Here is a 23,275-nt window from a genome sequence, read left to right as displayed (position 1 = left end):
GGGTTGGAGCATTTGCATTTATTATTGTAGAGAACTCAGGCTGGTTTTGGAGAAGCTGAATGGTGGGTGTGTCTTTGATGAAATTTCAGTGGTAGAGAAAATAGTTCATTCAGTTTAGTTAACAAATGTTTGTCGCCTCACCCCCAAACCAACTTTGCTTGTTTTGATCTCTATATAGGATTAATTTCTTCATTGATTTTTTCATCATATCTCCAACTTCTTTTTCTAGATATTATGTTTAACCTACTCTTTCTGACTTATTTAATTGGCCATTTAATATTAGTTTTCTAAAATCAACATTTTGTATATAATTTTCCTCTCTTCTGGTATTCCACAGTTTTGAAAGCATTCTTTTGTTATCATTTGTTGTACTTTGTTTCCATTTAGTTTTATTTGATCTACAAATACGTCAGAAGCGTTTTATTTTTAATTTTCAAATTTTATTGATTCCTGTGTTGTTTTATAGTCAGTGTGTATTCTTTTTGATGTTGCTTCTTGAAACTTGTTGTGATTTATAGTTTAATGAATGATAACTTGTAAACATGCATGTGTGCTTTAAGGTTGTGTTTCCTGTGTAATTGCTGAGCACAGCTCATGGACACCTGTCGTGTCCTGCTTTTAATGTGCTGTTCATGTTTGTGCTTTACTGATTGTTTTTCTTACTTGACCTCCTTATGACTGGAAGAAATGTGTTGAAATATCTCATTATGGATTATTGATTTTTTTCCTTTGTGATTTTTACTTTACATAAGTTTTTAAGTACATGTGAATTTAGAATTATTTTATCTTCTCAGTGGAGCTTTATTTTGAGCATTTATCATATTTTCTTATTTCTGCTCATGCTTTTTGTATGAAAAGCATGATATTAATATACCTTCACTGTTTAGGGTGATATTTGCCCAGTGTATCTAAATCCCCTACCTGTTGTTTTATTTTTAACTTGTCTGTATCTTTAATATTTAAATATATTTTTATAACTGAAATATATGCAGAGCTGAGGACAGAACACAGGGTGTAGCACATGCATAGCATGTAGGAAGCTCTTGCTTTAAAACTCATCACTGCAAAGAAAAACAAAATAAAAAACTCAAAAAAAGACAGCAAGATTTAAAAAAACATTATATGTAGATTTACCATTTCTTATTTACTTCCTAGTTTTAAGTTCATGATGACCCATCTTAGACTATTTTTCATCTTTTTTTTTCTCTGGTCTTTGTGGGTGCTGTACTGGGGATTGGGACCTAAGGCCTCATTCATGCTAGGCACATGTTCTATCACTGGACTATATGCCAACTTCTTTTGAAATCAATCATCTATTTATTTATTCATTCATCCATTCATTCAGGAAATACCTTAGAGATATCAAATGCTCTTTTGAGTATTAACATACATTAATGAAATATATAAAAGTTCCTGTCCTCATAAGACTTAGTTTCATAGTAGAAAGAGACAATTTAGGGCTGGAGATATGGCTCAGCAGGCTTTAAGAACACTGGCTGCCTTTGCAAATGACCTGCATTTGATTCACAGCACCCACATGGTGGCTTACAACCACCTTATAACTTCAGTCTTTGGGGACCTGACTTTCTCTAGAGGCACCAGGTGTGCACATGGTGTACAGGCAGATTTGCAGGCAAAACACATATACACATAACATAGATAAATAAAAGATTTAAAACAAATAGTTTAAATTAAGAAGAAATAGTTTAAATAATTTTGACAAATAATATTATGCAACTTAAATATGTCAAAAGTTAATATTTGAGACAATAATATTATGGAAGAAAAGATGAAGAGAACAAAGAAAGTGAAAAGATCCATGCATCAGTGTGAGGTAGGGAGAATACATGAATAATTAAGACAGACTACAGTTTTATAGAGAAAGACTTCTCATGGTTCCTTTATAGGAGCCTGTATATTCACAAGTATAGTTATTAATTTTGCTTTTTAGAATATAGTTTTATTGGTTATCTATTAAGATTTGAATCTTATTTTGGGAAGACACCATGCCAACCAGTAACTTCTGGCAAATAGGGTTTTTTAAAAAATTTGCCATTCCAGTCCATTTTTCTTAAGTTCCTAGACTTCATTTGAGTCATTTTCTCATTAAATATTTTTCCCCTTTACTATATTCATTGTTTTGAGTTAGACATAGATTAGACATAGTTTTATCTGTATCTTTTCCTATATTTTTAAAAATTTCATGGTATCTTTACTCTTTTGCTTAAAATTGCTATGATATGTGTACTAAATATCTTAAACACATGGAAATAGAAAAAGTTGAAAAGTTGTATTTGTTTTTAAGATGGTACAATTCAATCTTGACATATGTGTATAATCATAAGCCTGTAAAGAATATTCTCATTACTTGATAACACTTTCTCATGCTTCTTCATTCATATCTCTTTGACCTAAGGCACTTCTCAGTTGCTTTCCACATATTCTGACCTGCTCTAAAACTTCACACAATGGGTGAAGACATCACTGCTGTTCTGTGTCTAGTAGCTCTTTCTCTACCTATGTCTGAAACGTATTGTCATGTGTGTTATTAATTTCAGTTGCTGAGCTGTCCTCTGCTATTGATGGCATCATAATTTGTCTACCTTATTCTTTTGTTGATAGACGTTTGAGTCATTTGCAGCTTTTGGTTCTTGCAGATAAATACAGTCTGAATAGCCTTGGCAAGTCTTCCTGTGATTTCCTTTGATTTCTCTGTGATACTTAGGGGTTTGGTTGCTGTGTCATGCTAAGTTTATATCTCATATAGGATTGTAGAATTTGATTTAGACTTTGAAGTGTGATTACATTTATTCTCTATGAGTAAGAAGCCCACTTTGATGTGTTTATTAGTAAATGTTTAAACAGATTTATTTGTTTTTGTAAGACATAGAGTCTTGCCATGTAGCCAGGCAGGGTTCAAACTACAGTCTTCCTTTCTCGACCTTTGAGTACTGGGATTACAGGTGCTGCCACATTCAGCTGTACACTAATAATACTTGATGTCTTTGAGATGTACTTTATAATTGTTTTGATAAGTGTAACTTATGATTTAATTTGTATCATCCCCAGGAACTCATCAGAACTATCATTTACTAGGTATTTTTTCAACTCTCAGTATCTTGGTCTACTGCCTATGCATATATATTAAGTATTGTTAAAAACAGCATATGAATAAGAATTAAATTGTATTAAATGACTTCTAGTGAGAGACAGGCAAAGCTCCACAGATAGAGGAGCTCGTGTACCAGCTTGATTACTTGAGTTTAATTTTGAATTCTATAAACTGTTAGGAGAGAAACCACTCCTAAGCATTTTCCTTTGACTTCTATACTGTCATGTGTTCATTTCTGCATGTGCACACATGTGCGTGCATGACACACACACACATGCATGCACACACACACACAATGAAACAACTTTTCTAGTGTTTTCTGCAGTTACCTGTTTAGTAATCTATGACCTATTTTATGAATATATTCATTGGTTACACCATAATGTCCAATGTACATTGAGGCTCTGGAATTGCTTAATTTTACAGAAGAAAAAAAAAGCCCACAGAATTCATTATTTGAAAGATGAAGATTAAGACCATTACCTTTCTACTTTTATTTTTATTTATTTTATTTTTTTTATTTAAATTAGAAACAAACTTGCTTCACATGTCAGTTCCAGCTCTCTCTCCTTTCCCTCCTCCCCCGTCCCCCAGTCCCTCTATATCCTCACACCATCCCCCCTCCGTTCCCCAGGGAGGGTCAGGCCTTCCATGGGGGAATCTTAAAGTCTGTCATTTCATTCTGGGCAGAGTCTAGGCCCTCCCATATTGTGTCTAGGCTGAGAGAGCATCCCTCTATGTGGAATGGGATGGCAAAGTCCATTCGTACACCAGGGACAAACACTGATCTACTACCAGAGGCCCCATAGATCGCCCAAGCCTCCTCACTGACACCCGCATTCAGGGAGTCTAGATCAGTCCCATGCTAACCTCTCAGTCACCAGTCTGGGGTCCATGAGATTCCCCTTGTTCAGGTCAGCTGTCTCTGTGGATTTCACCAGTCGGGTCTTGACTCCTTTGCTCATCACTCCTCCTTCTCTGCAACTGGGTTCCAGGAGTTCAGTTCAGTGTTTAGTTATGGGTGTCTGCCTCTGCTTCCATCAGCTACTGGATGAAGGCTCTTAGCATGGCATATAAGGTAGTCATCAATCTCATTATCAGGGGAGGGCATTTAAGGTAGCCTCCATGCCATTTGGTGTCATCCTTGTAGATATCTGGAGATCTCACTAGTGCCAAATCTCTCCTCAAACCTATGATTCCCTCTATTTTGGTATCTCTCAATCTGCTCTCCTCTATTTTTCCCCTAACTCAACCTTCCTGCTCCCCCATGTCTTCCTCTCCCCTCCTCTCTCCCCTTCTCTTTCTCCCAGCTGCCTCTTCCCTCCTCTACCTCCATGCTCCCAATCCCCTCAGGAGATCCTGTCCCATTCCCCTTTTCTGGGGTACCATGCATATCTCTCTTAGGGTCTTCTCTGTTTCCCAGACTCTCTGGCAGTGTGATTGTAGGCTGGCAATCCTCTGATCCATATCTAAAATCTATATATGAGTGAGTACATACTATGCTTGTCTTTTTGTGACTGGGTTACCTTACTCAGGATGGCTTTTTCTAGTGCCATCCATTTGCCTGCAGAGTTCAAGGTTCCATTGTGTTTTTCCCCTGAGTAGTATTCCATTGTGTAAATGTACTACATTTCTCTATCCACTGTTCAGGTGAGGGGCATCTAGGTTGCTTCCAGGATTTGGCTATCACAAATAATGCTGCTATGAGCAAAGTTGAACCCATCCATCAATTCCACTCTTAGGCATATACCTTTCTACTTTTAATGTTTTTATAAATTTTCATTAGTTCTTTGAAAATTTCATTTAGCATATTTTGATGATTTTCACCTCTTCTTTCTACTCCTTTCAGATCCATTCTCCTCTTCCCATCCCACTCAACTCTGTGTGTGTTTAACCCATCATTGTCAATTTATGCTACCTCTATACTCTCTTGTGTATGTGGCCATCCATTGAAATGTGGTTCACTTATTAGGGGTTATACCCTTAAAGAAAACCACCTTTACCTCAACAGCTATCAATTGCTCATCATTCCTCATAGAGGAGTGGGAATTTGATGATCACTCCTCCCCCCTATGGGATTTTGCCTGTCTTGAGCTTGTGCAGATCATATGCATACTGTTACAGTGGCTATGGTCCATATGTGCAACTGCCCTCTTGTGTTCAGAAGATACCATTTCCTGGTAGTCATCTACTACCTCTGACTCATCCAGTCTGTCTGTCCTCTCTTAAAAAGTGATCCACGAGCCTTGCTTGGACGATTGTTACATGTGCCTCATTTAGTTCTGAGCATTTCATACTCATTCTGCAGCTTGACCAGTTGTTGGTTTCTGTGTTGGTCATCATCTGCTGCAAACAGAATCTTTTGATAAGGATTGAGAGATGCACTGATCTATGTATATAAAGATAAGTAACTAGGGGTCAGCTTAATATTGTGCTTCTTTTGCAGAATAGTAGTGACAGGTTTTACTCTAGGACCTATTTGTGACCTGTCTAATCCTGATTTCTCAGCTCTGATAATGGTGCCATGTATGGGTTTCAACTTGTGGAGTAGACCTTAAGTCCAATCAAAAAGTGGCTGTTTTTTCTCATGGTATTCAAGCCACTATTGTACCGCTGTTCTTATCTTGCCAGGACAGTTACTATTGTAAGTTGCAGGGTTTACAGCTGGGTAAGATTGATGATTACTTTTCTTCTCTGGTCGTGTAACAAGTACATTTCAGCACTATAAAAACTGGCCAATAGTGATGAAATTTCCAGGTCAGCACCAAGTTGATTTCTCCATATTTTGTGTCTCAAATATATAGTGTCTTCAGCAAATGAAGATAGCCAGTAGTATTGGCATTCACCTATAATGTTTGGTGGTCTATGGGACCCCAGTGGCCAACAATTTCATAAGTGTTAGCCTATTCCTGACTGTATAGGCTTTTCATTTGTTAGCCTGTAGTGTCTAGTAGGGAAAGCAGTTTTGCCCCATCTACTCATTCATGTTCTTTACTGTTCTATTCTCAATAACCTGGCAATGGTAACAATATAGGTGTCCCTCAGATAATGAATAGATAGTAAAAATGGTATAATTTTGTATAATAGAGTATTATTCAGCTGTTAAGTAAAATGGAAATATGAAATTCTCAGTAAATGAGTGGATGTGAAAACATTTTCAGTGAGGTAACCCAAACCTAGAAAGACAGATGTTGCATGTTTTTGTCATTTGTGGATGTTAGCTTTGAATTTCCAGGTATGTGTGCTCCTTTTGAAATTTCCATTGGAGGTCAGGAAGCGTTAGTAAAAGTGTTCATGGGGGTAAAGGCTTTTAAGAGAGGACAGATTTGAATGCAGTGGTGCAAAGGGTTCCAGTGATAATAATGGAACATGAAGACTTAAATGGGGTGGGTTATGGAAGGAGAGGGTGAGGAGGGAATTCATAGAGTGACAACCAGCAGTAGAAACCTTTCAAAAAACATCACAAGGAAATATACTAAGGTTCTTAAAATACATAACATGTGTACAAAAGAAGTTTAAAGGGAGTTACTTTTATTGTAATAAAATATTTTTTTATTTTTTCAGAATTTCATAAAATACATACAATGTAATTTGATCACATTCACCCCGTCCCCCAGTCTTGCACACAACTCCTTTTGTACCCATCTCCTCAACTTCATGTCTGTCTGTCTGTAAACCACTGAGTCCAATTTATGCCGCCCTTACATGTATGTGTGTAGGGCCAAGCATTGGAGCACGGTTGACCTCCCAGGGACCACATCCCTATAGAAAACTGATTTCACCTTCTCTCTTAGCAGCCATCATTGATTAATTAGTAGCCTCTTACCTAGTTCTGATTTTCCAACCCTAGAACATTATACAGCAATCCTACCTTTGGAAAACATTGTCCTTTGCACCTTTGAGAATTTGTAATTCTCAGGGTAATCTTGTGGAGCGTCCCTGTGATATGAATGTATAATTAACCCATGTATTATTAAATTCCCTTAGAAACACACTTTACCTAATATACTTTAAGTTGAAAACTTCCAACTTCTGTTGACTAATTTAGGAAATAAACAGTTTTATACACTACCTCTATGTGTGTCCTAAATATATGTATGATTTTGTATGGTATTACAGAGCCATGTAATGCATCTCAGTTAGAGGGAATAAGGGGTTACTTAGCATTAGAGTTCTTGCCTACAATTTATAAGAATCATTATTCATAGTTTTGGCAGATGAAAATGGTTTTCTTTTCTTCTCTATCCCTCTCAGTGCCCCAAGCATGTGCTGTTCCACTGAGCTGTACTCAGCCCAGAAGATGGCTTCTGCAGAGAAAGGGGAGATACCATTGGATATTCCTGTGCCCAGACTTTTCCTTGGTTGTGGTCAGTCTTCATATGTGAAGGCAGATAATTTGGACTTTGTTCACATGAACTTAAACTTACAGTACTTTGCTCCACGATGGTCACTGTTAGAGGGTGGTTCATTGGGGGGGCAATATTGAATGAGGTTTAAAGATCTCCTGTGCCCAGAGCCATCTTTCCCAGATGCTCAAAGATGGTAAAGCTAATGGTGATGAGGCTCAGCAGCAGTTAAAGTCATTTGTTGCTCTTTCAGAAGACCCGTGTTTGGTTTCCCATACTCTCATGGTAGCATACAACCATCTGTAACTCTCCTTCCAAGGGATTCAGTGCCTTCTGACATATGTGACACATGCATTCATGACATAATGAAATCTAATAAAATCAAAAACCTTATAGTGTAACTCAAGAATCCAGTGACAGAGAGGGAGGACTGATGACCAAAGGGGTTAAGACTGGGCTGGTTTAACCCCCAGAAACAGCTGACCTGTCAAGGGTTAGCTCTTCAATCCCAGGCTAATGCCTGGGAATCCAGCATGGGACTGATCAAGACCCCCTGAATGTGGGTGTCAGTGAGGAGGCCTAGGTAATCTATTGAGCCTTGGGTAGTAGATCAGTATTTATCCTGGGTATACAAGTGGACTTTGGGCTCCCATCCAACAATGAGAGATGCACTCTCACCCTGGACTCTTGGGGGAGGGTCTAGGCCCTGCTCTGGATGAAATGATAGACTATGGACACCCCATGGAGGGTCTCACCCTCCCTGGGGGAAATGAGGGGTTATTGGAGGGATTGGTGGCAGGGTGCTGGAGGAGGGGAGGGAAAGGGAGAGGGACCTGGAATTGACATATGAAGCAACCTTGTTTCTAATTTAAATTTAAATAAAAAAAACTGATAGTGGCATTGCTGTGTTGGCTTGTAGGGTACAGAGACTTTTCTTTCTACAAGGGGAAGCTTTTACTGGCTAAGATGCTGCTCTTCAACCTAATTTATTGTTGGGAGGCTTTAATGTGTTTCAACTGTTGCCTTCATCCTTACTATTAGGTCGATTCCATGGCATACTAACTTCCAGGTACACACATAAGTTTAAAACTTATTCATGTATCTAGCTGGTTGATATTTGAGTAATTTTCTTCAAATTATAAGACAGCATTAATGCTAATGAGATAAGTGATGTCTTTTAGAGGGTTTCAGAACTAGAAAACTAGGCTAGAGGTGTATTTTTCTCCTGAGAAACATCCCCCCTCACCCAAGAGATTTATTACCTTTAAAGTAGTTTACACATGTCACTTTCATTAATTCTTGTGATAACTATGTAAAAGCTGTCTCCATCTTGGTGCAGTGAAAACTAAAATTACTGCCAGAAAGTTTATTTTAATCTTTTCCATAATACTGGTGTTCTTTTTCTGCCAAATTCACATACATGTATTCTGGGGAAAAAAAGACAACAAAAAACCCAAAGTTTGCATAGTTGTTTTCTAGTCCCCGTTTTATCAGAAAAGTAATGTGAATATACTGTTCAGTCAGGGACAATAGGTGCATGTGTATCTGTGTGGTGCATGCATTTTTAAGTATTTATGGGGTGTAAGAATGTAATGGTAGCCCTGTATAGTAACAGTGATTGTGTGTTTTAAACCAAGATTTCATTCCCATACAAATGAGCTCTGTGAGATTATTATGCCAAAATACCAATATTTGTCTTTCACTCAATTTATCTACACTTCATAAAGTCCTCAAATATTACTTCATTATCTTAAAATTTGCTTTGCAGTATGTGAAGTATGTGTAATGATTTTTAAATATTTATGAAGTAGTTCTGGTTTTTGCAGGTGGTGTAGACTCTTAGGAATATAGAGCTTGATTTAGAACAGAGTCTTCTTTTCTTCAGTTTTCATTTTGAAAACCAAATTTTACAGTAAATCCATCTGTGTCAGCTGTACTGACATTAGTTTTTTTTTTAAATCTCTCTATAGTGTTTTCATTAGGTAGAAAAGTTCTCTTAGTTTATAGTCTCCCAGTTGTGATGCAAGGACAGCTATTGCAGATAATACTTATGTGTTGCTGTATTTATGTCATGTTTCCCTCTGCGAAATTATCATGTAGAATGATTAGGCCAGATTAATACCGCAGTTTATTTAAAACAAACACAACAAAAATACAAAAAATTAATAAATACCCTTATAAAATAGATTTTAAGGCCTGAGAGTTTAGCTATGTCGTAGAATATTGCCTCATATGATGAGAAAATTAGTAATCTGACTTCAGAAGAATTGGGGTTAAGAGAAATTTTAAGCACTCTTGCCAATCTACACCCATGTTTGCACACTGCACAATACATGCTCACGAATGCGCATGTTCACACACACACACACACACACACACACATATATATATATACATATATATATACACACACACATCAGATACACATGGTAAGTGTGGATGTAATACATATGTTAATTATCTGGATTCTGCCATACATGTTACAACATATATTTGTGTTAAAAGATCATGCTACATACTGTAAATATTTGATTTTTGTCACTTAAGGGAAGGGAAAGAAAGGCTTGGAGGTGGTGGCACATGCCTTTAATCCCAGCACTTGAGGGGGAGAACAAGTGGATCTCTGTGAGTTTGAGGCCAGTCTGGTCTACAAAGCTACACAGAGAAATCTTGTCTGGAAAAGCCAAAAGGAAAGGAAAGGAAAGGAAAGGAAAGGGAAGGGAAGGGAAGGGAAGGGAAGGGAAGGGAAGGGAAGGGAAGGAAGGGAAGGGAAGGGAAGGGAAGGAAGGGAAGGGAAGGGAAGGGAAGGGAAGGGAAGGGAAGGGAAGGGAAGGGAAGGGAAGGGAAGGGAAGGGAAGGGAAGGGAAAGAAAGAAAAAGGGAGACTGTCTTCAAATGTTAGAGTGCAATAGGAAAGCTGTAATTTGCTTATTCATCAGAAGTTGTCTTTATCAAGCTGACAAAGCCTTACCTTATGTTCTTTCTGGTCTGGGAACCAACAAGTGTATATAGCTTTTCAGATCTGTACAACAGTGGCACAAAGTGCTGCTATATATCCCTCAAAAATAGTATTGCTAAGGAATCTCAAAATAAAAGTATTCTTTCTTGATTTTATGTCAACTTAACTATTAAGGAAAGTTGAGTCTATTTATTTATGTAAGAGTTGTCTGTTTTAAATAAAATTATGTCAGATTACTATTTGAGTACTCTTGGTAGTATGCCTGTGGTAGCATGTAAGTGATGCTATGCTGCCAGCTGGGTAAACAGGGTAGAATACACATCTTACTGTTAGTCTCAGCTGGTTTGAGTTTCTCCTTTACCAGTCCTGTGCCCATATATTTGAGTCCAGCTGTTGTAGTCCTGTGGAAGCTATCAGATCTTGCTTTTCAAAGTAATGTCTATAGACCAGTGTCAATTTTACCTCTAAGACTGTTAGGCATAGTCTTGGCTATTTCCTGGGTTACTCTACAGGCATCTTCACTTAAACAGATTCTCTTAGTGATTGGTATGTGCATTGGAGTTTGAGAAACCTCACTATAGAACTTAAAAGGCTTGTAATTTGGACACTTTTGTAACTAAGATTACAAAGTTAAAAAATTTGGAAATGATTTATATGAGTACTAAACATGTTCACCTATGGGCTGATGATAGCTCATAGAATGCTACTGGATGTTTTTTTTTAAAGTGCATTTTGTTGTATTTCTGTGCTTTGATTCTCAATCTTACCCAACACAGAAAACAAATGGTGTAAAGGAGCAAAACCATTGCTGTTAAGTGTACTTAGAGGCAGCCTCTATCATTACATAAAACCAGCTCTTCAGAAAAGGAGAAAAGACTTGCTCAGACACTGGGGTGCACAGATTGTATAATCCCCACAGGATTTGTTATGCACATGTGTAGATACTGAGTGAGGTGATGCACAGGGACTAGAGCCCTATTCAAGGAGTTGATGGTTGAGCCTGAAACTGTCCTTGGAAGACATGCTTCTGCCCATGAGCAGAACTCTAGTATTCTGGGATGTGACCATATGGTTTCATTGACTACCTTTCCTTCAAGTGTGCACTTCAAGTATTTCACTTCCTTCATTCTCATGAACCCCATTGTCTGCCATTGTTTCATTACACCTGAGAATGTTAGGACTCTGAATAAGAAATAGAAACATGTAACTGCTTCCTGTTACCATATTTAAGTAAAAATGTTGTGACACACTCTACCTATGAATTTCCAATTTAATTTAGAGAAGAAAGCTTTCGTTTGAGTTCTACTTGTAATATTTGAAAGCTCCCTTCAGCCACTAAGCTGAGATGGTTCCAGGAGCTGATAGACATTTTTGTGATACCTTTATGTGTCACTTTACCTCTTGGTGTACCAAGGATACAAATGAAGTTTTGCTCAATAATAGGAGTCAGTCAAGCCTCAGTGGTTGGGTAGCTAGCTACTCTTGTGAACCTGGGGTGGTTGTGCTTAGATCTTTCATTCATGCAGGGACTTGGCAACCTTCCCTAGCCTAAAGAATACTAGCATGACTGCTAATGTACACTAACATTCCTTATTAATATATGGTAAAGAAATTTTCTCCATGCCTCCTTCAATTATGTTCTTATCTAGTAGTTTGTCTTTTTGTCATGGATGACCAGGAAATCTTTGTAATAGGAGACAGTTGCTATTAATTACTAAAATTTTAAATGCCTTAAACATGTGGGTCTGGTGAAGAATGCTCAGAGACACAAAGATGTCTTCTAGTAACACATAGTTTTCTGTCACCAGTTGCCAAGCATGTTAATAACAGCAGAAAAGGGACCATAACATAGCATTTCTCTTAAGCAAGAGACTGATGGGAAAATGATAGTGTCTTGCACTACAGGATAGTGAAAGCCATTCTCTTTCCTTTCTGAATGCATTATTTACTCTTGAAAATCTGCATGTAATCTATGTAAAAGCACAAATGGTAGCATTTATTGGCTCATTCTGATCACAGGGCTTTTCACTCACACATTCTCAGCCACATATTTAATTATTGAGATTAAAAGAAAACAATAAAATATTAAAGAAGTGAATTATAACTGTTCCATTTAAGAATTAATTCAGATACTTTTTATGATTACACCAGGCCTTCTAAATACCGTGCCCACACCAGACCTGGTGAACACTGTGCCTGCTGTGCAGTCATGCCTTGGTGTCTTATGCCAGGTCTGGTGAACACCGTGCCTTCTGTGTAGTCATGTTTAGGTGCCTTATGTCAGGCTTGGTGGGCACTCATATCCCTTTTGTTCCATAGGAAAATGACTCAGGCACTTTGGACACAGTGGGTGCTGTGGTCGTCGATCATGAAGGGAATGTTGCTGCTGCTGTCTCCAGTGGAGGCTTGGCCTTGAAACATCCAGGGAGAGTTGGGCAGGTAAGGATTTGTGGGTTACTTAATCTCCTCAAAACAAAATCAAGTGTTGTCTAAGCGCAACCAGTTAACTACTAGGGATACTTTCCTTTGGGAAAATAAAAATCCTTGTTCTCGAACATTTACATTTTTATAGATCAAGAACAAAATTCCTTTTCAGTCTTCTTTTTTTAAAGAACCATCTCATGGTGACAGGGCTCTTGCTGACCTTTATAACCAGTAACTTCAGCTTCCCCACCCAGCAGCCTGGGTTACACTGGCCTTTGTTTGTAGTAGACATTTAATAATTGTGTATTGATTTACCTCTCCCTTAGTCAATATCACTGTAGAACCAAGTACTCCCTGACTCTATTGCCTATTGCTTTTGAAGTGTGGACATGGTTTTAGAATAACATTTTTATTCCTTTTATTCAGGTCATAGTGACATCCTGGCATCCTATGTCACTCCTCTGATTTTAAACATTTACAGAATAGCTAAGATTTCTGGTCACCCTGTATCACAGACAAAAGTCTATTAAATAAAGAGACTTTAATTTATATGAAGCTTTCTTACTCTTGGTTCTCTTACAGTGTTTTTTTTTTCTTTTTTTCCATCATGCCTTCTTTCTCCACCTTCAATCTTTAATTCTGTGTTGAAAATGAAACCTAAGAATGAATTTGATATACTAAGGGCAGTGGGTATTATGACCTGATTTTACTTATTTCTTATGATCTTAGTAAATATTTGTGAATCAAGACACTCTCCTTTAGTTTTTTTAAAGGAGGTTATGATGATCTTATTTAAAACTCAGTCTTTGGATCTTGTCCTACATGTGAAATGAAGCTCATTGTGTTGTATGTCCTTAACATTTGAAGAACAGTCGGTGTCACTGTTGGTTTGATCGTGGTTATTAGTGATTGCTTGTATCAGTGATTTTCCCCAGTCATCCCTTGATATGGACAGGTTTCTATACTACTTCTATACTAGTATGGTGAGAAGGGTAATAGTAACTGATTTCATGTTCCATTTGCTTACCATGTAAAAAATGTATGGGGAGTGATTACTTACCATATGTATAGTGCTTCTAATGCTTGTACGCACTTGTTCACTCATGTTTTCTGTGCTATGGAACTGCATATCTATCAAGTTTGGAATAAGAAAATCAAACTTACTAAGTCACACTTAGATGTCCTTGTAGAGAAGATAAGGAAAGTCAACAGAGTTGCCTCCATTACTTTGTAATCCCTTGACATTCTCCATATTTTTTGGTTTTGGGTTGTAAAATAATAGCCACAGCAGGGGTGATTGGGGATTTTAACAGGGTGCTGCATGCAAAAGTCTTGAAGCCATTTTGCTACCACAAATAGGATGTCTGTGAAATTTATGCATTGATTTTCTTCACTTGGCTTATTTAAAAATTTACCATTGTGAAAGCTAAAAAGTCATTAAAACATGACTCAAAGTGCTTGGAGGAAAACCCAATTGCTTACTTGTATTAAGTTGCTGGGTTAAGGAGACATCATGAACCTGGAGATGCAAAGCTTCAAGTAAGAGGTAAAACGAGGAAGCACAAAAGCATGGCCTTTCACAGACTAAGTAAAAATGTGCAGAAATGAGATGTGTTTCAATGTATTATAAATGCTAAAGGAATGCTTTTTAAAAATTAACATACCTGCTGTAGATATTTAATAGGAACCCAGATTATAAAATTTAATTTGAACCAGAATTTTCTTGTTTTAGTTTATAACCATTACAGTTTGTAGCTGAGATATGAGAAAGGAATTACTAGACTTTATAGTTAGCAAGTTCTACAAATGAAATGCTGTAGTGCTTACCAAGTTATGTAAGATTGGAGTAACACATTTAAATTGCACATCACAGTTCCTAGTAATGAACTATAATTGTCATTGGTCATACACTTGCAGTGTTCAATACTTGCATTCATTCACATGATCCATTGGCAACAATATGAAGTAAGCATTTTTATTATTGTTTGTTGTTTTGTGGCATGAGGGAACTCGGCCCGAGAGCATGCCACGCAAGCCCCCAGAGCTGTGCTCTTTGCCATCACTTTTTTCTTTTTTGAGACAGCCATACTAAGTTGTGTAGGCTGACCTTGAACTTGCTCTGTATCCCAGACTTGCATTTGTGATCCTCCTGCCTAAGCTGCCAAGCAGCTGGGATTATAGGTCTTCCACTACAATCACTTGCCACATGTTCCTTTCATAGAAAACATAGTCCTGAAACAATTAAGTCATATATCATTTATATAAGCTATTTTTACTATATAACACCTTTAATACAATACAATTTTACTTCCAAAAGCTTAGGAAGGTTTGCATTTTACTAATAAGTGAATAATAGAAATTCAAACTCTACATTTTTGTTATTGTATGTTTGTTACTAGCTCCTCTTGACTAATTTCAGAAGGTTAAGAAGTAAGACAGCTTGAGGCCATGGAATTAAGGGTAGATATTATAAAAGAAACTTTCTTAAGGAGAAGAAAGAAAAGGGTGAGCAATCTTGTGCACCCTTTCTTAGGAAGATATCTTCCCCTGGCTTTCTGGTGCAGACTTATGCAGGTCCTGTTTATGCTGTCTCAGTCTCTGAGTTCATACATGCTTTGATCATGTTGATTTAGAGGGCCCTGTTCTCCTAGTGTCCTCCAACCCTCTGTATCTTATATTGTTTTAACCTCCTCTTCTGCAGAATTCCTGGAGCTCTGAGGGGAGTGATTTGGTGGGGCCATCCCATCTGGGACTGAGTTGTAAACTCTTATTTTAAGGTACCACACTGATTTCAAGAGCCAGTAGAGCAACTATGAAAGGATACGGTTTTTAGGGATGGGAAAAATTGCTGAAGACACTAAAACAACTTTCTTTTGCTGTTTTCTAAGAACCTATACATTATTAGACTAGCAGAACACACTTGCTAGTGTTTTGCATTTGTATGTGTGTTGTGTGTGTATATATGTCTGCTTGTATGTGGGCACATGTGTGTGTGTGTGTGTGTGAACATCCATATGTATGTATATGTTTAAAATTGATGTTATTTTCTTTGATTGTTCACTTTATTTACTGAGACAACATCTCTCGCTAAACTTGGAGTGTCTTGATTCTGGTTGGTCAAGCTATTAGCTTGTCCCAGGGATACTGTATTTTTGCCTTCTAGTTTTGGGATTACAGGTGACCACTATGCTTGCCTGGATTTCTATGTAGGTTTGGGGATCCTATATAATGCTTTATACATTGAGCCATCTCTCAGGCCCTATTAGTTTTTTTTTTGAATGACATCTATAAATATTTTGAGGGATACATAGTTTGATTTATATACACATTGATTTATTAATGTTACTAGCTCCTGGAGAAAGTAGAGTGAAGGAGACAGGGAAAGGTTAGTCAAAGATATATATAGATAAGTATGAAAAATAAATTATGGTGTCCTTGTCACAGCAGAGTGACAGTATGGTTACAGTAAGGTATTATATATCTAGACGCAGAAGATACCACCTCGAAAGTTTGAAAACCATTGTTTGCATAATTTTATGCAGCTGCTCTTATGAACCAGTTTTTACTGTTTTTCTGTGTGTGCATGCATGTGTATATCTATATACACAAGAAGAAATCTGGTGTGGATCTAAAGTCATCTCCTCGTTTTCAGACCACCCTGTTTTCTTGAGTGGGGATTCTCTTATTTTCATTTAATTAGCATACAGTGTAATAGGTTTCATTATGACACTTTACACCTGATTTTTCTTGTTGGCTATTTTGTGTATTATTAAGAAATTGGGTTTTATTTGATGGATATGACTTTTATCTTGAATTGAAAACTGTATATTACATATAGTATTCACTAAGCATTACATGAGTCTATTTTCTGTTTTCCTAGGCTGCTCTTTATGGATGTGGCTGCTGGGCTGAAAATACTGGAGCTCATAACCCCTACTCCACAGCTGTGAGTACCTCAGGTATTTGCTGCTTTCATGGCCATTTTCCATAGCTGCAATCCTGTCAGTCATTTAGTATTTAAAAATCAGTATTTTGGGGGAAACATTTGTGAGAGGGTTGATGCATGAAAACCATCATTATATTTGGGAGGCTTAAAAGATTATTTAGTTTCCTATAATAAATGCTTTACAAACTTCATCAGTAAAACTCTGATATTAATTATGTTTTATTATTTAATGATAGACATGACCCTCATATGCACAATAATATTAATGCAATTTTGAAACATTTTTTAAGAAGAAAGCCATTGGAGAAAGGTAGTCATGGGGGAAAATTACATACATAAAACTTACAGGGTTATACTCAACAGAAAGACAGAAAGAATGGATGTGGACTTCAGAGAAAAGCCAGCGCAGACGCAGATGTAGAAGTTAATAAGCAAAGAGGAAACAGTTGATCAGGAAGATAGCAAAAACACCAAATCAGCAAGAGGAGGCATGTAGAGAACCGAAGAGAACCCAACACAATTGTTTTCAAAAGGAAGAAAATCCCACGAAAGTAGCTGAGATGAAGCAGGTCAGAGAAGAAAGGAAAATAAAAAATTAAGAAAGCACCAAGTTCTATGCTATAATGGGCATAGAAGTGTATTGTAGATACTTTGTACAGAAAATGTCCACAGTGGCCATGCTTTCTGTTTTGAACAACTGAACTGCAAACAGAAAAGACAATCACAAACAAAACAAAAACAAAAACAAAACCCCAAAGCGAAGGTGACTACAAGAGCAGAAAGACAGTGGAGCACCTGATCAGGCAATTAATTGAACACCCAGCAGAAATAAGTGGAGGGGGGAAACTCTAACAGTTAGAGGGCAGTGTTGTGGAACTGTCTTGAGATCTGACTAACTGTGTCACTTTGTGAAAGAGATTCACTCCCCTTTGGATTACCCAGTTCACCAACAAAACCTAGTTTTTAAAAACTGGTGGTGTGGAAATTAGAATAAGAACATACTTCATAAATTTGATCCTGTTACGTTGAATGCATTGACAAGTAAGCTAGAACTGCATGACTGAGGTCTTTACAAACTTCCTTTCCTCTCTATTCCCACTTTGTCTCCCCTGTACCAGTTCTTTCCAGTTCATGGTACCCAGAATTGCATTTGAGTGTGGACATGAGGCATGCCATGGTTCAGCCCTTTAAAGTTAAAGGATGGAATGCCAGAACTGGAGGATGATCCCCTGTGCCTCCTTTCTGTAGGACTGTGTTTGCTCTTTTCTTGTTTTCCTAGGACTGTTGTTGTTAAGTTTGGTGATGGAAACTCATGGCAGAGTTGGGTGTCCAAGACATAGAACAGGTGGGACACAGAATTTTGCAATTGTTTGTCCAGAATAAAAAAAAGGCTTGTTCCTTGGGCTGTTGTAGAAAATCCAGAGACCTGGCCACTGTTTTGGTGTATATATCTTGGAAGGTGATAATTGAAAAGCAAAGAAAGGACTGTTAGTTATGGTCTGGGTAGGGCTCTCCCAAGGCCAGACAGGCAATTTGGTCATTAGCCCAAGTAATAAACTCCAGCATCTTGTTCTCATCATTGGGTGGGGAGGAATGAGTAGGGGTGTGTTTGTGACAGGAACTGCTCTTTCAAACTCTGACAAATATGCTGGAATCATGGGGCTTTCCAACACTAAGGAAGGAGCAGAGCTTTTCTTCTTGTCCAGACTTGTTAATTGTGCTTGCTAGTTGTTACTAACACAACAAAAATGACTGGCCATTCCTGTGAGTGTACATTCAGTTGACAAGGGGGGGGGTCCCCAGTGCATATCTTTCACTATTTATGTTCTGTTGACTATATGTCACATCTCTTATAAAATACACAATATTTAATACTATTAATGGAAACAGAAATACCACCAATAGAACAATGATAAAGCATTTTCACTTCACTGAGCACATGACCATTACTTTATTGGAAAATAAGGAACTGGGGGTGTTCCTTCAGTGATGTATTTGCTTCACTGGTAATAAACTTACTTCCCATTCTGTGCTTAACATTTATAATCATTTTAAATTTCAATCCTTTACCAACCCTAATCTCTTGAACACAGTATAAATAGTAAGCAAAATGAACACACCTAGTTTCCACATGGTGCATGACCGAGAACAAATGAGAACAACTTGCTTTGAGAAACAAAACATATTTCAACTCCTTAGGTACAGACCACACCACTCAGAAGAATAGAGGCAACCTGCTGCACCAAAGGCCAAGCTAACTGTCAGAAGGTCAGCTCCCAACTTGGACAGAGACTCCTCACTAGATCAGACGACATGCTGGCCTCCAGAAATCCAGACCACAAAAACTAGAAAATCAAAGTGGAAATAGGAGCCAAGAAACAAAACACCCATTCAACAAAGACAAACTGGAAAATTAGGACCTAGACCTAAATCAACCCAAGCCCAGATGCTAAATGCCAGTGTGAAATACGGTCAACAGCCAGAGTTATGTGACACCACTAGAGCCCAGGTGTCTATCCTAAGACATCAAGACCTGCATACTCCAACACAGATGAAGCACAAGAAAAAGATGTTAAAAACAAATTTATGAAAATGAAGATGTTCTTAAAGAGGAAATGAAGAACTCTCTTAAGGAAATCAAGGAAAAGACAACCAAAACATTAGAGATAGTCAACGAATCTCTTAACAAATGCCAAGGAAGCCAAGAAAAACAAATAGGTGGAGGAAACTATTCAAGATAGGAGAATCGACACAGAAGTAATAAAGAAAACACAAACTAATTAAATTATGGAATGGAAAATCTGAGGACACGGAAAGGAACTACAGATGCAAGCAAGCCTCACCAGCAAAATCAAGAAGAGATAGAAGAGAAAATCTTAGGCGTTGAAGGCACAATAGAAGAAATAGATTTATCAGTCAAAGAAAACATTAAATCTAAAAACTCCTAACAAAACATCGAGGAAATCTGGGACACTTTGAAAAGACCTAAGAATAATATGAATAGAAGAAGGAGAAAAACACCAGCTCAAAAAACCAAGAAAAAAACCTAAAAGAGGACATGCCTATACAGGTACAAAAAGCTTACTGAACACCAAATAGATTGGATCAGAAAAGAAAGTCTCCATGCCACATAATAATCAATATACTAAACATACAGACCACAGAAAGAATATTAAAAACTGCAAGGGAAAAAGACCAAGTAACATAAAGGCAGATCTATAAGAATTATACCTGACTTCTCAGAGGAGACTCTAAAATCCTGGAGAGATGTCTTGCAGACACTAAGAGACCATGCATGCCAGCCCATACTAATATATTCAGGAAAACTTTTAGTCACCATAGATGAAGAAAACAACGTCAAGTTGAAACATCTATCCACAAATCCAGCTCTACCGAAGGTACTAGAAAGAAAACGCCAACCCAAGGAAGTTAACTATCCCTATGAAAATGCAGGTAGTAGATAATATCAAACCAACAAATTCCAAAGAAGGTAAACACAGACACACACACACACACACACACACACACACACACACACCCATACACAGAGCATACAAACATTGCCACCAGCAACAAAATCACAGCAATATTTCTCATTATTAATGGACTCAATATATCAATAGAAAGACACATGCTGACAGAATGGATGTAAAAACAGGATCCATCCTTCTGCTGCATACAAGAAACGCGCACCTCAACATCAAAGACAGACATTATCTCAGAGTAAAGGACTATAAAAGATTTTTCCAACAAAGGGACTGAAGAACCAAACTGATGTAGTTATTCTAATATCTAACGCAATATGTTTCAAGCCAAAATGAAGCAAAAGATATGTAGAAGGACGTTTCATACTCATCAAAGGAAAAATGCACCAGGATTATATCTTAGTTCTGAACATCTATGCCCCAAATGCAAGGGCACCCACATTTGTAAAAAAAGACTTTACCAAAACTTAAATCACATATTTACTAAAGTGTAAATCAAATATCGAACCCTCCTTTTACCAATTCAGAGATTAACCAGACAAACTAAACAGGGAAATAATAGTACTAACAAGCATTATGATGCAAATAGACTTAACATATATCTACAGAACATTTCATCCAAATACAAAAGGATATACCTTTTTCTTAGCACCTCATAGAGCCTTTTCTAAAATTGACCATACACTTGGACACAAAGCAAGGAAATTGAAATAACCCCTTGTATATTATCAGACTACCTTGGATTAAAGCTGGATTTCAACAACAACAGAAAGAATGGAAACTGAACAATTCTCAATATAACTACTGAGATTACCACTGGGTGAAGGAAGAAATACAGACTTCTTCTAGACAATGAAAATGAATGTACAACATACCCAACTTATGGAACACAATGAAAGTGGTGCTACGAGGAAGGTTCATAACACTCAGTGCCTACATAAAGATACTAGAGAGCTCATACCAGTGGCTTAACAGCACACCTGAAAGCTCTAGAACAAAAAAGCAAATGCACCCACAAGGAGTAGGTGGCAGGAAATAATCAAACTGAGGGCTGAAATAGTAATAATAAAAAAAGAACAATACAATATAAATAATCATTGAAACAGAGAGGATTTTTGTTTTGTTTTTTGAGACAAGGTTTCTCTGTGTAGTTCTGGAGCCTATCCTGGCACTCTCTAGACCATACTGGCCTTGAACTCACAGATATTCTCCTGCCCCTCCCCAGTGCTGGGATTAAAGGCGTGCATCACCACTGCCCGGCATTTTGTTTTGTTTTGTTTTGTTTTAAAGAACATCAATAAGGTAGACAAACCGTTGCCCAAACTAACTAAAAGGCAGAGAGAGAATATCCAAATTAACAAAATCATAAATGAAAAGAGGTCTATAACAACAGACACCAAGGAAATCCAAAGAATCATTAGGTTATACTTCAAAAACATGTACTTCCAAAGTTGGAAAATCTAAAAGAAATGGAGAATTCTCTCAATAGATTCCACTTACCAAAGTTAAATCAAGATCAGATAAACAATTTAAATAAACCTATAACCCCCAAGGAAATAGATGCATTTATTAAAATCTTCCAGCCAGTCACTAGGATCCTGAGAACCAAACTAGTAGGAATATGTGGCCCTTGACTAAAGAACAGACGCAAATAATGTTTGAGAAGATTTCAAAATATTTCAGGGAGAATGTATAGCTCCTGGTGAACAAAACAAACAAAAAAACAAAAAGAGCCCAGGACCAGATGATTTTAGTGCAGAATTCTAGCTGATGTTCAAAGAAGATCTAATACCAATATTTCTCAAATTATTCCACAAAATAGAAACAGAAGGAACACTGCCAAATTCATTTTTTGAGGCCATAATCACTCTGATACCCAAACCACACAAAGACTCAACAAAGAAAGGGAATTACAGACCAATTTCAAAATACTAGTAAATTGGATCCAAGAACACATTAAAAGGATCATCTACCATGAACACATAGGTTTTACCCAGAGTTGCAATGATGGTTCAAAATATGAAAATTGGTAGTAAAATCCACATGATCATCTCATTACAATGCTGAAGAAGCCTGTGACAAAAATGCAACATCCTTCATGATAATAGTGTGGAGAGATCAGGGATACAAGGAATATACCTAAACATATTAAAGGCAATTTACAGCAAAGCTATATCTAACATTCAATTAAATGGAGAGAAATGCAAAGTAATTCCATTGAAAGCATGAATAAGACAAAGCTGTCTACTTTCTGTATCTATGTAATATAGTACTTGAAGTTCTAGCTAGAGCAATAAGACAATCGAATGAGATCATGGGAATGCAAATTAGAAAGAAGTCAAAGTATAGGTATTTGTAGATGATACCATAGTATGTGTAATTGATCCCCAAATTTCTACCAGGGAACTTCTACAACAGATAATCACCTTCAACAAAGAGTGGCTGGATAAGAAAATAACTCAAAACAAAACAAAAAAAACTAGTAGCCCTCCTGTATACAAATGATAACCTGGCTGAGAAAAAAGTCAGGGGAAAAGAAACACCTTTCACAACAGCCACAAATAATATAAAATATCTTGGTGTACAACTCTAAGCAAACAAGTGTTTGAGAACTTCAAGTCTTTGAAGAAAGCAATTGGAGAAGATAGAAAGATCTCCCATGCTGATGGATCAGTAGGATTAACAGTGAAAATGGCCATCTTACCAAAAGCAATATATTTCAACACAATTCCCATCAAAATTTCAACAAAATTCTTTACAGACCTTGAAAGAACAACATTCAATTTCATATGGAAAAGCAAAAAACCCAGGATAGTCAAAACGATCCTGTACAATTAAAGAACTTCCAGAGCTATCACCATCCCTGCTTCCAAAGGTCTACTAAGAGTACTAGTAATAAAACTGCATGGTATTGGCATAAAAACAGATAAGTTGAACAATGGAATTGAATCAAAGACCAAGACTGTTTGTTCCATAGCTGTTTAGTCCCCCCAAAAAATGCACA

The 23,275-nt window shown here is 37.2% G+C and overlaps 1 protein-coding gene across 18 annotated transcripts in view; it reads left to right on the top strand.

Annotated features, from left to right (window-relative positions):
• Tasp1 (taspase 1) overlaps positions 1 to 23,275 on the top strand; it is a 219,382-nt gene that overhangs the window by 96,696 nt on the left and 99,411 nt on the right. For 10 of the 18 annotated variants that reach the window (XR_005877447.1, XR_001196398.3, XR_001196399.3 and 7 more), the window contains 2 exons: positions 12,736 to 12,855; positions 16,721 to 16,786. Coding sequence is in view for 15 of the 18 variants with exons in the window: in XM_021226385.2 (XP_021082044.1) it covers positions 12,736 to 12,855; positions 16,721 to 16,786 (186 nt within the window). In the remaining 3 variants the exon portion in view is untranslated. Of the gene's footprint in view, positions 1 to 12,735; positions 12,856 to 16,720; positions 16,800 to 18,065; positions 18,132 to 23,275 lie in introns of all 18 variants that reach the window. The other 8 variants (XM_040746378.1, XM_040746380.1, XM_040746379.1 and 5 more) reach the window with 2 other exon arrangements.

This window comes from Mesocricetus auratus, unplaced genomic scaffold, assembly GCF_017639785.1.
Source record: "Mesocricetus auratus isolate SY011 unplaced genomic scaffold, BCM_Maur_2.0 Super-Scaffold_100004, whole genome shotgun sequence".
Classification (NCBI taxonomy): Eukaryota; Metazoa; Chordata; class Mammalia; order Rodentia; family Cricetidae; genus Mesocricetus; species Mesocricetus auratus.
This window is presented reverse-complemented; position numbering and strand designations above follow the sequence as displayed.